The following is a 15,302-nucleotide window of genomic DNA, read 5'->3' as shown; positions in this document are numbered from 1 at the left end:
CCCACCCCCTACTTCGCCTGCGCTCCAAGGAATAAAATCCTAGCCTGCCCAACTTCTCCCTACAGCTCTGAGTCCTGGCAACATCCTCGTACATCTAAGCAAGACTTTGGTAAAGCTGCATATGGAGTACTTGTACAGAGCTAATTGAACATTATTCAACATAATCTCTCAATTGGGTGTAGAAAGTCATGGTGCAACTTTATGTTGTTTATTCCAGATCACAGCTTGTATTTTTTTTAAAAATTATTTTAGATATTCACAGTTTCAAACATCCAAAACTACTGTAACCCAACAGGAGGAAATTCCTTTGAAATCAAATTCAGACTTTGGATGCGCATTCCAGGCATTATCTGGGCAGAGCACCAGGTTTGTTGACATCTCTCTTACTAAATGAAAAATATTTCAAAAACTTTAAACTTATATTTGTACTGCTGCTAATATTAGTTTCTGGATCTGTAGAAATTTAGAGCAAGAAACAGTAAATCCAAATGAATTATATTGACTTTGTTTAGTAAGAATGTAAGAACACTTAGAGCAAAAGTGAAGAAGTCACCTCGACCCCATTGCGGACATTGGACTTTCTGGAACTGATGCACTACAATGCTGAGAACTATATTCTGCACTCTGTATCTTCCCCTTTGCTCTACCTATTGTACTTGAGTTTGACTTGTATTTCTGTATAGTGTAGCTGATCAGTTTGGATAGCATGCAAAACAAAGTGTTTCACTTTACCTGCCAATATTCAACCTGAAGACACAAACCAGGATATGAAATACTACCCAAAAAGTGCCAACCTTGGGCATAAACTTCTAAAGTAGATACCAGATGTGAACAAACCAATGCAAATTATTTCCTTAGCTCATGTAACTTTAAATATTCTCACTGTCCAACTATTTTTAGATTTTCAATTGAATTTTGAATAACACCGCTTTTCAATATGGGTGGTCCAGGAGAAGTTGTTGGTGATATTGACTCCACGGAATATGAGCTTCTCCACTCCATCTAGATATTGCTCGAAATGTTGCTTCTAATTTTGTATAATCTTGTTTATGCTCATTTACGGTTTGTATTATTTGTATTATTTTAGTCAGCCAGGATTCGGACTACCGGCGAGTAGTGGTTTCTCATTTAGTTTTGGTCGCAGTAAGCTTAATACCACTGGAAACTCAGAACAACGCACTCAAGGACTACAATTCAACAGGTACTTTAACCGAAAAATGACACACAGTCCTGGAGTAACTCAGCGGGTCAGGCAACATCTCTGGAGAACATGGATAGGTGATGCTTGGGATGGGACCTTGTTACAATTGATTGTGGTGGAGGAAATGGGCCAAACATGGTCAACTGGCACTAGCGTAGATAGAGCATCTTGTTTGTCATGGACAAGTTGGGCCGAAGGGCCTGCTTCCGTGCTCCATGAATCTATGATTCTTTGTCCTCTGGTCCTCGATTCCCCTACTCTGAACAAGAGACTCTGCATCTGACCGATCTATTCCTATCATGATTTTATACACCTCTATAAGACCATCCTCCTGTGCTACAAGGAATAGAGTCCCAGCCTATTCAACCTCTTCCTATGGCTCACACCCTCTAGTCCTGGCAACATCCTCGTAACTCTTCTATGTACCCTTTCCAACTTGACATCATCTTTCCTATAACACGGTGCCCAGAACTGAACACAACTGATGCAGGAAAAATGTTCCCAATGTTGGGGGAGTCCAGAACCAGGGGTCACAGTCTAAGAATAAAGGGGAGGCCATTTAAAACTGAGATGAGAAAAAAAAAATTTCACCCAGAGAGTTGTGAATTTGTGGAATTCTCTGCCACAGAAGGCAGTAGAGGCCAAAATCACTGGATGAATTTAAAAGAGAGTTAGATAGAGCTCTCGGGGCTAGCGGAATCAAGGGATTTGGGGAGAAGGTAGGCACGGGTTACTGATTGTGGATGGTTAGCCATGATCACAATGAATGACGGTGCAGGCTCGAAGGGCAAAATGGCCTCCTCCTGCACCTATTTTCTACATTTCTAATACTCTAAATGTGGCCTCACCAACATCTTATACAACTGCAACATGACCTCTCAACCTCTATATTCAATACTCTGACTGATGAAGGACAATGTGCCAAAAACCTTTTAAACCACCCGATCTACCTGCAACTTCACCTTCAAGGAACCATGCACCTGTACTCATAGATCCCTTTGCTCCACAACACACCCCGGAGCCCTCCCATTCACTGTGTAGGTCCTGCCCATGTTGGACTTCCCAAAATGCAACACTTCATGTTTCTCTATATTAAATTCCATCAACCATTCCTCAGTCCATCCGGCCAACCAATCAAGATCCTGCTGTAATTTTTCACAACCATCTTCATTATCTGCAAAACCACCCACTTTTGTATCATCAGCAAACTTGCTAATCTTGCCCAGTATGTACTCATCCAGATCATTGATATAGATGACAAATAGTAACTGAATCCTGATGAACACCAATAGTCACAGCCCTCCAGTCTGAGAAGCAACTTTCCACCATCACCCTCTGCTTCCTTCCATGAAGCCAATTTTCTATCCATTCAGCTATATCTCCTTGGGTCCCATGCGATCTAACCTTCCAGAGCAATCTGCCATGCAGAATTTTGCTGATTGCTTTGCTGAAGTCCATATATACAACATCTGCAGCCCTGCCCTCATCGACCTTTTTGGTCACGTCTTCAAAAAACTCAATGACGACCTCCCACATACAAAACTATGCTGACTATCCCTAATCAGCCCTTGTCCATCTAAATACATGTATATCCTACCCCTCAGAATACTATCTGGTAACTACAGATCTAGTAACTACAGCTCACTGGCCTATAGTTCCCAGCATTTACCCTGCAGCCCTTTTGCATAAAGGCACAACATTTGCCACCCTCCAGTCTTCCGGCACCTCTCCAGTATTTAAAGGCGACTCGTAAATTTCAACCAGGCCTCTTGCAATTTCCTCTCTAGTTTCCCACAATGTCCTCGGATATACATGATCAGGCCCTGGAGATTTGTCTACCTTCATACATGATAGTACTTTCAGCACCTCTTCGAATCGGTAGAAATTTAAAGCAAGAAATCTTAAATCCAAATGATTGATATTGACTTTGTATGGTAAGACTATTAGAACACTAGGAGAGGTGTTCTCTACCCCAATGCAGACATTGGACTTTGTCTCTGGAACTGATGCGCAACAATGCTCAGATCTATATTCTGCACACTGTATCTTCCCTTTTGCTCTACCTATTGTACTTGAGTTTGACTAGATTGTATTTCTGTATAGTATAGCTGATCAGTTTGGGTAGCATGCAAAACAAAGTGTTTCACTGTACCTGACAATATTCAACCTGAAGATGTTAAGGTTCATTTCTTAAAACAGCCAACTCACAATAGGTTAGGTAAACCAGCACAAGCTTTACTGATCATCAGCCGGCGACAGTGTCAGGGATACAGTCAAGTATGCAACAGACACTTAACTCTCCATGAGCCACCACTCTAATGAATGAAGACATACGGCATCTTTTATAGTATTTTGGAAACATAGTCACATGTTTATACAGTTGTAGCAATGACGTTTAACACAAATCAATCACAGGCTGTAACCATTCAAAGTATACTTGTCACTAATACAATACACTTGTCATACTATAGTTATATCAATCACCAACTGTTGATCACAAACTTCTAGGAACTTAGTCAAAAGCCCAACATTTGCAATTCCGCCTCATCAATGTAACGATCTTTATCAATAACAGCCAGAAGATTTCTGTTTACAGAAACTACCAAGTCCCCAGGAAACACACCCTCTCCCGTTATTGTCAATTGTCAATTGTCAATCCAAGCACTATCAGAAGAGCTTGGATGCAGGTTTCCTGTTTACCACACTCCTCTACAGCACACAATTAGAAAACTTCAGTTTATTCAGAACCCAAAAAAGTCAAGTTAATCTTTAACTTAATAAAATATTTTATATTAAAATGTATTATATAACTAGGATATTCTCAAAGACACAAACCAGGATATGAAATACTACCCAAAAAATGCCAACCTTGGGAATAAACTTCTAAAGTAGATACCAGATGTGAACAAACCAATGCAAATTATTTCCGTAGCTCATGTACCTTTAAATATTCTCACTGTCTCAACTATTTTTGGATTTTCAATTGAATTTTGAATAACAACCCTATATGGATGGTCCAGGAGAAGTTGTTGGTGATATTGACTCCACGGAATATGAAGTTCTCTACTCCATCTAAATATTGCTCGAAATGTTGCTTCTAATTTTCTATAATCTTGTTTATGCTCATTTACGGTTTGTATTATTTGTATTCTTTTAGTCAGCCAAGATTCGGACTATCGGCGAGTAATGTTTCCTCATTTAGTTTTGGTAGCAGTACGCTTAATACTGCTGGAAACTCAGAACAACGCACTCAAGGACTACAATTCAGCAGGTACTTTAACCGAAAAATGACACACAGTCCTGGAGTAACTCAGCGGGTCAGGCAACATCTGTGGAGAAAAAAGATAGATTGTCTGTGGAACTGATGCGCTACAATGATCAGATCTATATTCTGCACTCTGTATCTTCCCTTTTGCTCTATCAGTTGTACTTGAGTTTGATTTGATTGTATTTCTGTAGAGTGTTGCCGATCTGTTTAGACAGCATGCAAAACAAAGTGTTTCACTGTACCTCGGTACACATGACAATAATAAACCTGAACCTCAACCTGAAGACACAAACCAGGATATAAAGACGACACAAACTGTGCCAAATTTGGGAATAAACTTCTAAAGTAGATACCGGATGTGGACAAACCATTGAAAGTTATTGCCTTAGCACATGTATATTACTAAAAGTTTGATCTTGACCACTTCTGTTGTTCTGTATAACGATTTTAGAAACAACGCTGCCACTTTACGGCTGTGATTTTTGGCCATCTTTCTCAGTCCCCCTTCGCTGCGCATCAATGTAAAATAAGTTATTAGTGTTTAAAAAATGTTGAGGTTCTCTCTCCTGAAGGCCACGCCCCTTACATAGGGGCTATAAAACCCGGAAGTGTTGAGTGCCTCAGTCAGTCTCTGCATGATGGGTGAGCAAGAGGGTCACGTCTCTCAGTCTGAGCTGTGAATAACACTGAACACATGTCTACTAAACTGTGAGTGGTTTTACTGACCTGTCAGTGTCCTTAATATGGTTTGAAAATATAGTTTGGAAATGCTAAAGCTGTGTTGCCTTTGGTTTGGAAATGCTAAAGCTGTGTTGCCTTTGGTTTGGAAATGCTAAAGCTGTGTTGCCTTTGGTTTGGAAATGTTAAAGCTGTGTTGCCTTTGGTTTGGAAATGCTAAAGCTGTGTTGCCTTTGGTTTGGAAATGCTAAAGTTGCCTTGCCTAATTAAAGTTGCCTTGCCTAATTAAAGTTGCCTTGCCTAATTAAAGGTGGCTTGCCTTCTATATAATTAAAAGTCTAATCTTGACCACTTCCTGTTTGCGCTTTATATTGATTTTAGAAAATACGCTACCACGTACGGCTGTGATTTTTGGCCATCTTACTCAGTCCCCTTCCGCACATCAGGTGCCGAGGATTTTTCCCATCGATGAAAAATAAAAGAGTTATTTGTGTTTAAAAATGTTGATTCTCTCTCCTGTCAATCATGCCATGAAGGCCACGCCCCTTCGGGGGGGGGGGGGGGGGGGGACTATAAAACCCAGATGTGCGGGCGTGGCTCAGTCTCTGCAAGATGGAGGAGGGAGAAGTCACGACTCGCTGTCTTTAGCAGCATTGCACCCTGCTTGAAATGGTATGAAACTGCACTTGAATTTGGTGGCCTTGCACCCTGCTTGAAGTGGTATGAAACTGCACTTGAATTTGGTGGCCTTGTACCCTGCTTGAAATGGAATTTCAACGAATAGCCGTGAGTCAACTGCCAGCTCACCAGCCGTGAGTGAGTGAGCTGCCAGCACAACAGGCTTGAGTGACTGAGCCACCAGCCCAATAATCCATTCGGCCCACAATGTCCATACTAGCCCGCTGGAAACCAGTCCCTTCAGCCCACAACACCCATACTAGCACTCCAGAAAGCCACCCCACTCACTCCCCCCCCCCCCCCCACTGGCCACCAATATTGGAATTGGTGTAGAGATCCCAGCCCTCCCGTGTGATGCTGGGACCCAATGGGTCCCACTTAGTCTAGTATTCATTTAAATATTTTCACTGTTCAACTATTTTTAGACTTTAAATTCCTAAATACCAGCATTTTAGTTAACGTATCCAATTATTATATATTACTGATTCTTTTTGTGAAAATACTACAGTTCAGTTACAGTTCAACTTAGTTTATTGTCACGTGTACCGAGGTACAGTGAAAAGCTTTTGTTGCGTGCTGTGCAGTCAGCAGAAAGACAATACATGATTACAACCGATCCATTTACAGTGTATAGATACATATAGGCTGTGGGCCGAGCATCAAAAATGTGTCTAGAAAAAGGATTTCGTGACCCAAGTCACCAAACTACATGAAATTTTCACATATTGTGTAAAAAAAATTATGTAAATCACCCCTGAAACTCGATATGAAGACGACTTGCACATTTTTATTAAATTAGAGAAAAACCGGAAAAACCTCGGGTATTTTTTAGTCCAATCAAAGCACGTTTAACATTGAGTTGTCTGCCAGTTGGCCAATCACGCGCTTTGTTTCAGGCTAGCACACAAAATTGCTGAGGGGGCTTCACAGATGCCTGTTTTACTGGAGATTCTGATTTGTTATTCTGTGGAATAAATGTTGTGGAAACTTGCAGCAGGGTAATTGTATTTAGTGGGGAAAGCATTAAAAAGGCTGAAGAAAGTGCTGCTAAGTTGATGGAAGTGTTGAAAGTGATGTAAGTCTTGAAAGCAAAGTCCCTGCTGAGGTCCTGGAACACAATAATTAAGAGCCAGTAACCAACTCTAACTAAAAGGTAAGATCTAAAGTCTGAATTTATGAAAATCTATCTGTATGGAGTTTAATTAATTTAATTGCACCCTTTTATAATGTGAATAAATTCATTCATTCATGAAGTTGAGGGCCTAAACTATATGTATCCATAACACAGTCAATTAAACATTGTCACTAATGCCAGCCTGTTGTAGAGTAATAAGTCTTTAACAGCTAATCTCGGAGCTGCCTGCGAAAACTTACCGGGAAAAGTGCTCCGATCGCGGGACATAGATACTCGATGTAAGCGGCCGATTCGTGAACGCGGAGCCGCGGACCATCTCCGCGGGCGGGCAGGGGGGGGGGAGGCTGTACATAGTGCCGTCTATAGCGGCCGTTATCAGACCCCGACAACGGGGGGAAAAACGGAATGGAATTCCACTGCAATGGAAGCCTATAAATAATGATCGATATCCCTCCCTGTTTTTTTCCCGTTGTCTGGGTCTGATATCGACCGCTATAGACGGCACTATGTACAACCTCCCTGCCGCCTGCCCGCGGAGATGATCCGCGGCTCCGCGTTCGCGAATCGGCCACTTATTAATTGAGACCGCGGCTTCACTTTACCGCGAGTACCTATGTCCCGCGATCGGAGCACTTTTCCCGGTAAGTTTTCGCAGGCAGCTCCGAGATTAGCTGTTAAAGACTTATTACTCTACAACAGGCTGGCATTAGTGACAATGTTTAATTGACTGTGTGATGGATACATATAGTTTAGGCCCTCAACTTAATGAATGAATGAAGTAAGTGAATGAATGAAGTAAGTGAACGAATGAATTTATTCACATTATAAAAGGGTGCAATTAAATTAATTAAACTCCATACAGATAGATTTTCATAATTTCAGACTTTAGATCTTACCTTTTAGTTAGAGTTGGTTCCTAGCTCTTAATTATTGTGTTCCAGGACCTCAGCAGGGACTTTGCTTTCAAGACTTACATCACTTTCAACACTTCCATCAACTTAGCAGCACTTTCTTCAGCCTTTCTAATGCTTTCCCCACTAAATACAATTACCTGCTGCAAGTTTCCACAACATTTATTCCACAGAACAACAAATCGGAATCTCCAGTAAAACAGGCATCTGTGAAGCCCCCTCAGCAATTTTGTGTGCTAGCCTGAAACAAAGTGCGTGATTGGCCAACTGGCAGACAACTCAATGTTAACTGTGCTTTGATTGGACTAAAAAATACGCGAAGTTTTTCCGGTTTTTCTCTAATTTAATAAAAAATGTGCAAGTCGTCTTCATATCGAGTTTCAGGGGTGATTTATATAAAATAAAATTACACAATATGGGTGTATGGGTGTTGTGGGCTGAAGGGACTGGTTTCCAGGGACTGGTTTCCAGAGGGCTAGTATGGACATTGTGGGCCGAATGGATTATTGGGCTGGTGGCTCAGTCACTCAAGCCTGTTGTGCTGGCAGCTCACTCACTCACTCACGGCTGGTGCAAGGCCACCAAATTCAAGTGCAGTTTCATACCATTTCAAGCAGGGTGCAATGCTGCTAAAGACAGCGAGTCGTGACTTCTCCCTCCTCCATCTTGCAGAGACTGAGCCACGCCCGCACTTCTGGGTTTTATAGTCCCCCCCCCTCCCCCCCTCTCACCATTGTCCTTGATTATGCTGCTGGCCTTGCCGAGGCAGCGTGAGATATAAATGGAGTCAATAGAAGGGAGGTTGTTTAGTGTGATGGTCTGGGCTGCGTCCACAATTTGCTACAATTTCTTGTGGATGGAGCTGTCCCCAAACCAAGCGGTGATACATCCTGAAGAACTGTTTTCCACGACGCATCTGTAGAAGTTGGTGAGAGTTGTTGGGGATATGCCGAACCTCCTAAGCCTTCTAAGGAAGTAGAGGCGTTGGTGTGCTATCTTGGACGTTGCTTCAATATGGGTGGTCCAGGAGAAGTTGTTGTTGATATTGACTCCACGGAATATGAAGTTCTCTACTCCATCTCTACTTCTAAATATTGCTTGAAATATTGATTCTAATTTTCTATAATCTTGTTTATGCTAATTTACGGTTTGTATTATTTTAGTCAGCCAGTATTTGGAGCATCGACGAGTAATGCTGTATCATTTCTTTTTGGTGACAATATGCCTAATACCACTGGAAAATCAGAACAAAGCACTCAAGGACCGCAAATCAACAGGTAGTTTAATCAAAAAATGACACACAGTTCTGGAGTAACTCAGCGGGTCAGGTAACATCTGTGGAGAAAACAGATAGATGCTGTTTTGGATCGGGACCCTTCAGGCTTATTGAGATGGAGGGGAGAAAACTTGAAGAGAGGAGGGGCAGGACAATGCATGGCGAGTGATAGGTGGATACAAGCGAGGGGGACTTTTGACAAATGAATACGCAAAATGCTGGAATAATTCAGCGGAACAGGAAACATCTCAAGAGAACATGGATAGATGATGTTTGGGGTTGGGACCTTTTTTGCAATTGAATGTGGTGGAAGGAAATGGGCCAAACACGGGCAACTGGGATTAGCGTAGATAGGGCATCTTAGATGTCATGGACAAGTTGGGTCGAAGGGCCTGCTTCCGTGCTCCATGTATCTATGGCCCTTGCTTTGCTTAGCTCAGTAATTTCAGTTTTAGATGCCTGCATTCTTATCTCATAACTATATCCCCCAGTTCGATATTATCCCACGACAGCACAACAAAGACAGGGTAGCACAGCGGTAGAGTTGCTGCCTCATAGCGCCAGTGACCCAGGTTCGATCCTGACTACGGGTGCTGCCCGTACGGAGTTTGTACGTTCTCCCTGTGATCGGGAGGGAGAACGTACAGGGTTTTCTCTGGGTGCTCCGGTTTCCTCCCACCCTTCAAAGACGTACAGATTTGTAGGTTAATTGGCCAGGTATGAAATGTATACATATGTAAAAACTGTCCCTAGTGTGTGTAGGGTAGTGTTAATGTGCGGGGATCGCTGAATAACACAACAGTGTTATTCAGAGGGCATAGTTTTCTCATATACTGGGGGAAATAACCTTAAGTCAAATACAAGTGAGCACAGCTTTAAGGTGAGGGAGATGGCTGGGAATACCACTGTTTGTGTGGAGTGTACGTTTCTCCGGGTGCTCCAGTTTCCAACCACACTCCAGAGACGTACAGGTTTGTGAGTTAATTGGCTTTGGTAAAATTGCAAATTGTCCCTAGTGTGTGTAGGACAGTGATAGTGTGGGGATCGCTGGTCGGCACAGACTCGGTAGAGGAAGGGTTCAAGAAGGAACTGCACATACTGGAAAATCGAAGGTACACAAAAATGCTGGAGAAACTCAGAGGGTGCAGCAGCATCTATGGAGCGAAGGAAATAGGTAACGTTTCGGGCCGAAACCCTTCTTCAGTCTGAAGATGGGTTTCTGCCCGAAACGTTACCTATTTCCTTCGCTCCATAGATGCTGCTGCACCCGCTGAGTTTCTCCAGCATTTTTGTGTACCCTCGGTAGAGGAAGTGCCTGTTTCCGCTCTGCATCTCGACAGGCTAAAGTGGGAGCAGGAATAGGCTACTTATACCCATCATCCTGGTGAGCTGCCTTCCCATATCAGTGACAATCTGGCAAGGACATATGTATAGTTTAAGAAGGAACTGCAGATGCTGGAAAATCGAAGGTAGACAAAAATGCTTGAGGAACCCAGCGGGTGAGGCAGCATCTATGGAGAGACGGAAATAGGCAACGTTTCGGGCCAAAACCCTTCTTCAGACTGATGTGAGGGTGGGGGGGCGGGAAGAAGAAAGTAAGAGGAGGAGCCAGAGGACTAGAGGGAGAGCTGAGAAGGGGAGGAGACAGTAATGACTACCTGAAATTGGAGAAGTCAATGTTCATACCGCTGGGGTACAAACTGCCCAAGCGAAATATGAGGTGTTGCTCCTCCAATTTCCGGTGGTCCTCACTCTGACCATGGAGGAGGCCCAGGACAGTAAGGTCGGATTCAGAATGGGAGGGGGAATTGAAGTGCTGAGCCACCGGGAGATCAGGTTGAGGCACCGGGAGATCATATGTATTCTCGCATTGAAAATATCATCCAAATCCCTTGAAGGTGTGAATGCACAAAGAACTGAAATGTCCTGGACTTTCACATTTGTCGTCTGAAGAAGGGTCTCGACCCAAAACGTCACCTGTTCCTTCTCTCCGGAGATGCTACCTGTCCCGCTGATATACTCCAGCATTTTGTGTCTATCTTCAGTATAAACCAGCATCTGCAGCTCTTTCCTGCACATGCAGTTAATTAGTCGGGAGCATAATGTTTCATGGTATTTGGGGTTTCTTAATCTCAATGTTTTCATGAATAATACTACGGTTCACCATTTCATTACAGCACCTCACAGCAAAAGTGTCACACCATGAATCTGTCCAATATTGCCTCCATTGTCCAGAAGAACTTCAACGAATATCAGAAGTACCAGACAACTATAATGGACATGCTAAGTAAGGCAATTCAGCCTCTTAACCTGAACCACTCACTCTCTCCAGCTGTGAATGTACATGTCTGTGATGTGTTGCACCTGCAAATAACTACATTTATTTACCTAAACTAAACCAAAGCCTTAAAATTAATGGTTTGGTTTAGTTTAGAGATACAGCGCGGAAACAAGATAAGTACTCTCCGACCAGCAATTGAAAAAGCTACTTTTCTTAACAACTAAACCAGGTTCGCTTCTTAATAAACAGACACCACACAAACTGTTTGTTAGACCAGTTCACAACTTTACTTATTATCGGCCGATGGAAGGGAGGGAGAACTCCAGTCAAGTGACCAATGTAGACACTCGACTGTCCTCAGTCCACTTCTCTGAACAAGAGTTACATTGCATTAAATAGTTTTTTTTGTCCCCTTAGCACATTCCACAGACATTAGTCATGGTCAGAGGTACAGGAAAAGGTTTCCACAGAATGCATCACATCAAAGGCATTTTGTTTACATGGTACAAGATAACATTGGCCATTTGGTTTACGACATTTTATCTTTCTACTTCCCTGGTTCCTCTCTCGTCACTTCGTCCTTCATAAACATTGGCCATTTGGTTTATGCCATTTTATCTTCACAGAGATCACCCTAGCTCTTTCGCTGCTTCCTCTCTGTCATTTGGTCCCTCATAAACATTGGCCATTTGGTTTACGGCATCTTACTTCACAGATATGACTAGCTGTTTCTCTCTTCCTTTCTCACCTCCTCCCCCATAACATTGACCATTTGGTTTACGGCATCTTACTTCAAAGAGATCTAGCTCCTCTCTGCTTGTCACTTGGGACAATGTTATGGTATTTATTATCTCACACACCGCAACCTGAGGCAAGCCTAATTTGACAATAAAGATAAGCTGTAATCTAGCCCAGAAACCTATTTTAATATTTTCTTATTTTTGTAACTTTATTCGGCTTCATCACAATTCCCGCACACTAACACTATCCCACACACACTAGAGACAATTTACAATTATACCGAAGCCAATTAACGTACAAACCTGTGGGAGGAAACCGGAGCTCCCAGAAGAAATCCCTCACAGGTCACGGGGAAAACGTACAAATTTTGTACAGCAGCACCCGTAGTCAGGATCGAACCCGGGTCCCTGGTGCCATAAGGCAGCGACTCTACCTCGGCACCACCGTGCCACCCCCTAGTTCCATGTTACCTTCAAGAACACCAGTTCCATATTATCTCACTTTCTCATCCACTCCCTGCACACTAGGGGAGATTTTACAGAGGGGCAATTAACCTACAAATCTGTACGTGTTTGGGATGAGGGAGGAAACCGGAGATCTCAGAGAAAACTCACGCAGGTCACGGGGAGAACGTACATACTCCATACAAACAGCACCCAAAGTCAAGGTTGAACCCGGGTCTCTGGCGCTGTGAGGTAGCGGCTCTACCCGCTGTGCCCGATACCCATGTGTTATTTTCAGCTTTTATTTTGTACCAACTCACTGATGAGAGTGGAGATAAATTTATTTTGTGTTTTTGTTTTTCAGGACGATCCTGCGATACAGGACTCGAGACGTTAGGCGATACAGACTCAGACTGAAGAAGTGTTACAACCTGAAAGATCACCTATTCCTTTTCCCAGAGACGCTGCCTGACCCGTTGAGTTACTCCAGTACTTCGTGTCTATCTTTGGTATCAACCAGCATCTGCAGTTCCTTCCTACACATTTTGTTTGACCATTATTTTCTGATATATCAATTTAGTCAAATTGAGGGTAAACACAGTCCAATCAGAGGGATTAATCATTCATAGTGTGGGCCTAATAATCTTGGATATAAAAGATTTTTGATATTGGTTTCAGGTGAAGGGTTTGTGTATCATTGGTGAGGGAGCTATGGGAGATGGTGTCAATGAGGCTGCCAGAGGAGGTTGTTGAAGCAAGTACCACAACAGATAAAAGTGTAGATTGGTTATTTCCTACTAACCAATTGTGCTTGTTAGTAGTTGCTCCACCTAATATGCGATTCATATTTCCTAGAGCTTGCCTACGCCATTCAGTATGAGTAGCTGCTAGGAACTGTAATGTACTGCAGACCAATGCTGTAAGTGAACTTTAATAAACATGTGTTGTATCTTGATGTGTGTTCGACTCAACTCATTACATGGTGTCAGAGAGTGTCAGGAGAATAATAGACATTTTATCTGTGGAACTTTGTTTTTTCTGTTTCAATTAAGACACTAGAACGCTTCAGACGGTTACCAGACAGGCTTATCTGGCAAGAATGTGTTGTTCAATAACAGAGGCCGAATTAAACTTCTGAACTGAAAGCACAGATGGAATCTCAAGGTCGCAAGCTCGTCAACAAATCCCTCAGCACGGAGAACTATGAGACCGTCTCCTTTTGAAATGGCCATTATGAGGCATCTGTTCCACACTATATGATATATGACCTATTATTTATATATATAATTAACTAACTAATTAACCACTTACGCGCAATAAACTCAACTAACGTTAAAGGCGCAATGTACTATACTAACACGACTAACTATATAGCAGGAAGGATGGGGGAGGTTAGACATATATTTTAAATACTAAATACTAATTATGAATGACTTAACATACAGGTAAATGAAAAGTGTCATTATTGACGAGGTACTTTAACCCATAATTTCTTTAATTTTAATCCAAATCTTCTACCTTCCCTTTTATTTTATTCTATTTTAAGCTGTTCAGCGATTAATTGACCTGATATGATAATTTTGGTAACAATTAGAGGGAACCGACTAACGTTGGGTCAAATTCTAATAGGGGGACAAGGCCCAGTGCATAATCTCATCGACGGAGGTCAATTTAAAAACAAATCTAGCTGCCTTAGGTGGCTTTTTTGTAATTTATCGCTTTTTTGATAAATTACATTCACTTTTTTTGTTTATTCACAATTATTTGTTGTGTGACTTAACAATTTTTATGTACACTTTATTTTATGTTTTTCTCTTTCCCTTATTTATGTTTAAAAGTGTCAGGAGATGTAGAACTACTGTAGAAATTATGAAGGACAACTCTGGATTCGGGATTCCGAGGTACTTGGCTGCATCACATGAATCATACAGTCTGGTAATAATAGCCAATGCAAGATAATAGTCGAATAAATATCGGAGGTCTCACCTTCTGTAGTTGGAACATCAGAGGTGCGAATGAGCCAATTAAGAGGGGTAAAATTCTGGCACAATTAAAATCATTAAATATAGATATTGCTTTCCTACAAGAGACACATCTGAAACAACAAACTCAGATCAGATTAAGGGCAAATTGGATAGGTCAAACCTATTACTCCTCATTCACCTCTAAAGCAAGAGGCACGGCTATTATAATTCGGAAGGGTATACCTTTTAAATTAAAGAAATATATCTGATAAAGAGGGAAGATATGTTATAGTCACGGGAGAAATTTACAATACACCATTAACTATGATAAATATTTACGCGCCTAATTTTGATAACCCACAATTTTTTAGGAAAATAATAGATTTAATCGCAGAGCATAATTATCAAAATATAATAATGGGGGGAGATTTCAACTGTGTTATAGATCCATACTTAGATAAATCAATAAAGCTAGGGAAGCGTCTTGTTAAAACTAAGACCTGTGAATTTTTAAATACTTATATAAAAAATAATAACATAGCTGATATTTGGAGAATAGCAAATCCAAGTGGTAGGGAATACTCATTTTATACATCAGTTCACAAAACATATTCGCGAATTGACTATTTTTTATTGGACACAAAATTAATCCCGTATACGAATAAACCATCATATCATAATAGTATTATTTCTGATCATTCACCATTGACTTTTATACTTAAAATT

At 41.6% G+C, this 15,302-nt stretch overlaps 1 protein-coding gene across 4 annotated transcripts in view; it reads left to right on the top strand.

Annotated features, from left to right (window-relative positions):
- The window catches only part of LOC116980283 (E3 ubiquitin/ISG15 ligase TRIM25-like), a 39,297-nt gene extending 25,732 nt beyond the window's left edge, over positions 1-13,565 (top strand). For 2 of the 4 annotated variants that reach the window (XM_033032351.1, XM_033032350.1), the window contains exons 5-10: positions 253-366; positions 1,088-1,201; positions 4,359-4,472; positions 9,035-9,148; positions 11,325-11,434; positions 12,977-13,565. In XM_033032351.1, the coding sequence (XP_032888242.1) occupies positions 253-366; positions 1,088-1,201; positions 4,359-4,472; positions 9,035-9,148; positions 11,325-11,434; positions 12,977-13,029 (619 nt within the window). In that variant the 3' untranslated portion in view covers positions 13,030-13,565. Of the gene's footprint in view, positions 1-252; positions 367-1,087; positions 1,204-4,358; positions 4,473-9,034; positions 9,149-11,324; positions 11,435-12,976 lie in introns of all 4 variants that reach the window. The other 2 variants (XM_033032352.1, XM_033032353.1) reach the window with 2 other exon arrangements.
- Positions 13,566-15,302: the final 1,737 nt, after the last annotated feature.

Source organism: Amblyraja radiata, chromosome 14 (genome assembly GCF_010909765.2).
Source record: "Amblyraja radiata isolate CabotCenter1 chromosome 14, sAmbRad1.1.pri, whole genome shotgun sequence".
In the NCBI taxonomy this organism is placed as follows: domain Eukaryota; kingdom Metazoa; phylum Chordata; class Chondrichthyes; order Rajiformes; family Rajidae; genus Amblyraja; species Amblyraja radiata.
The sequence above is the reverse complement of the archived record's forward strand: the minus strand, read 5'-3'. Positions and strand labels throughout refer to the sequence as shown.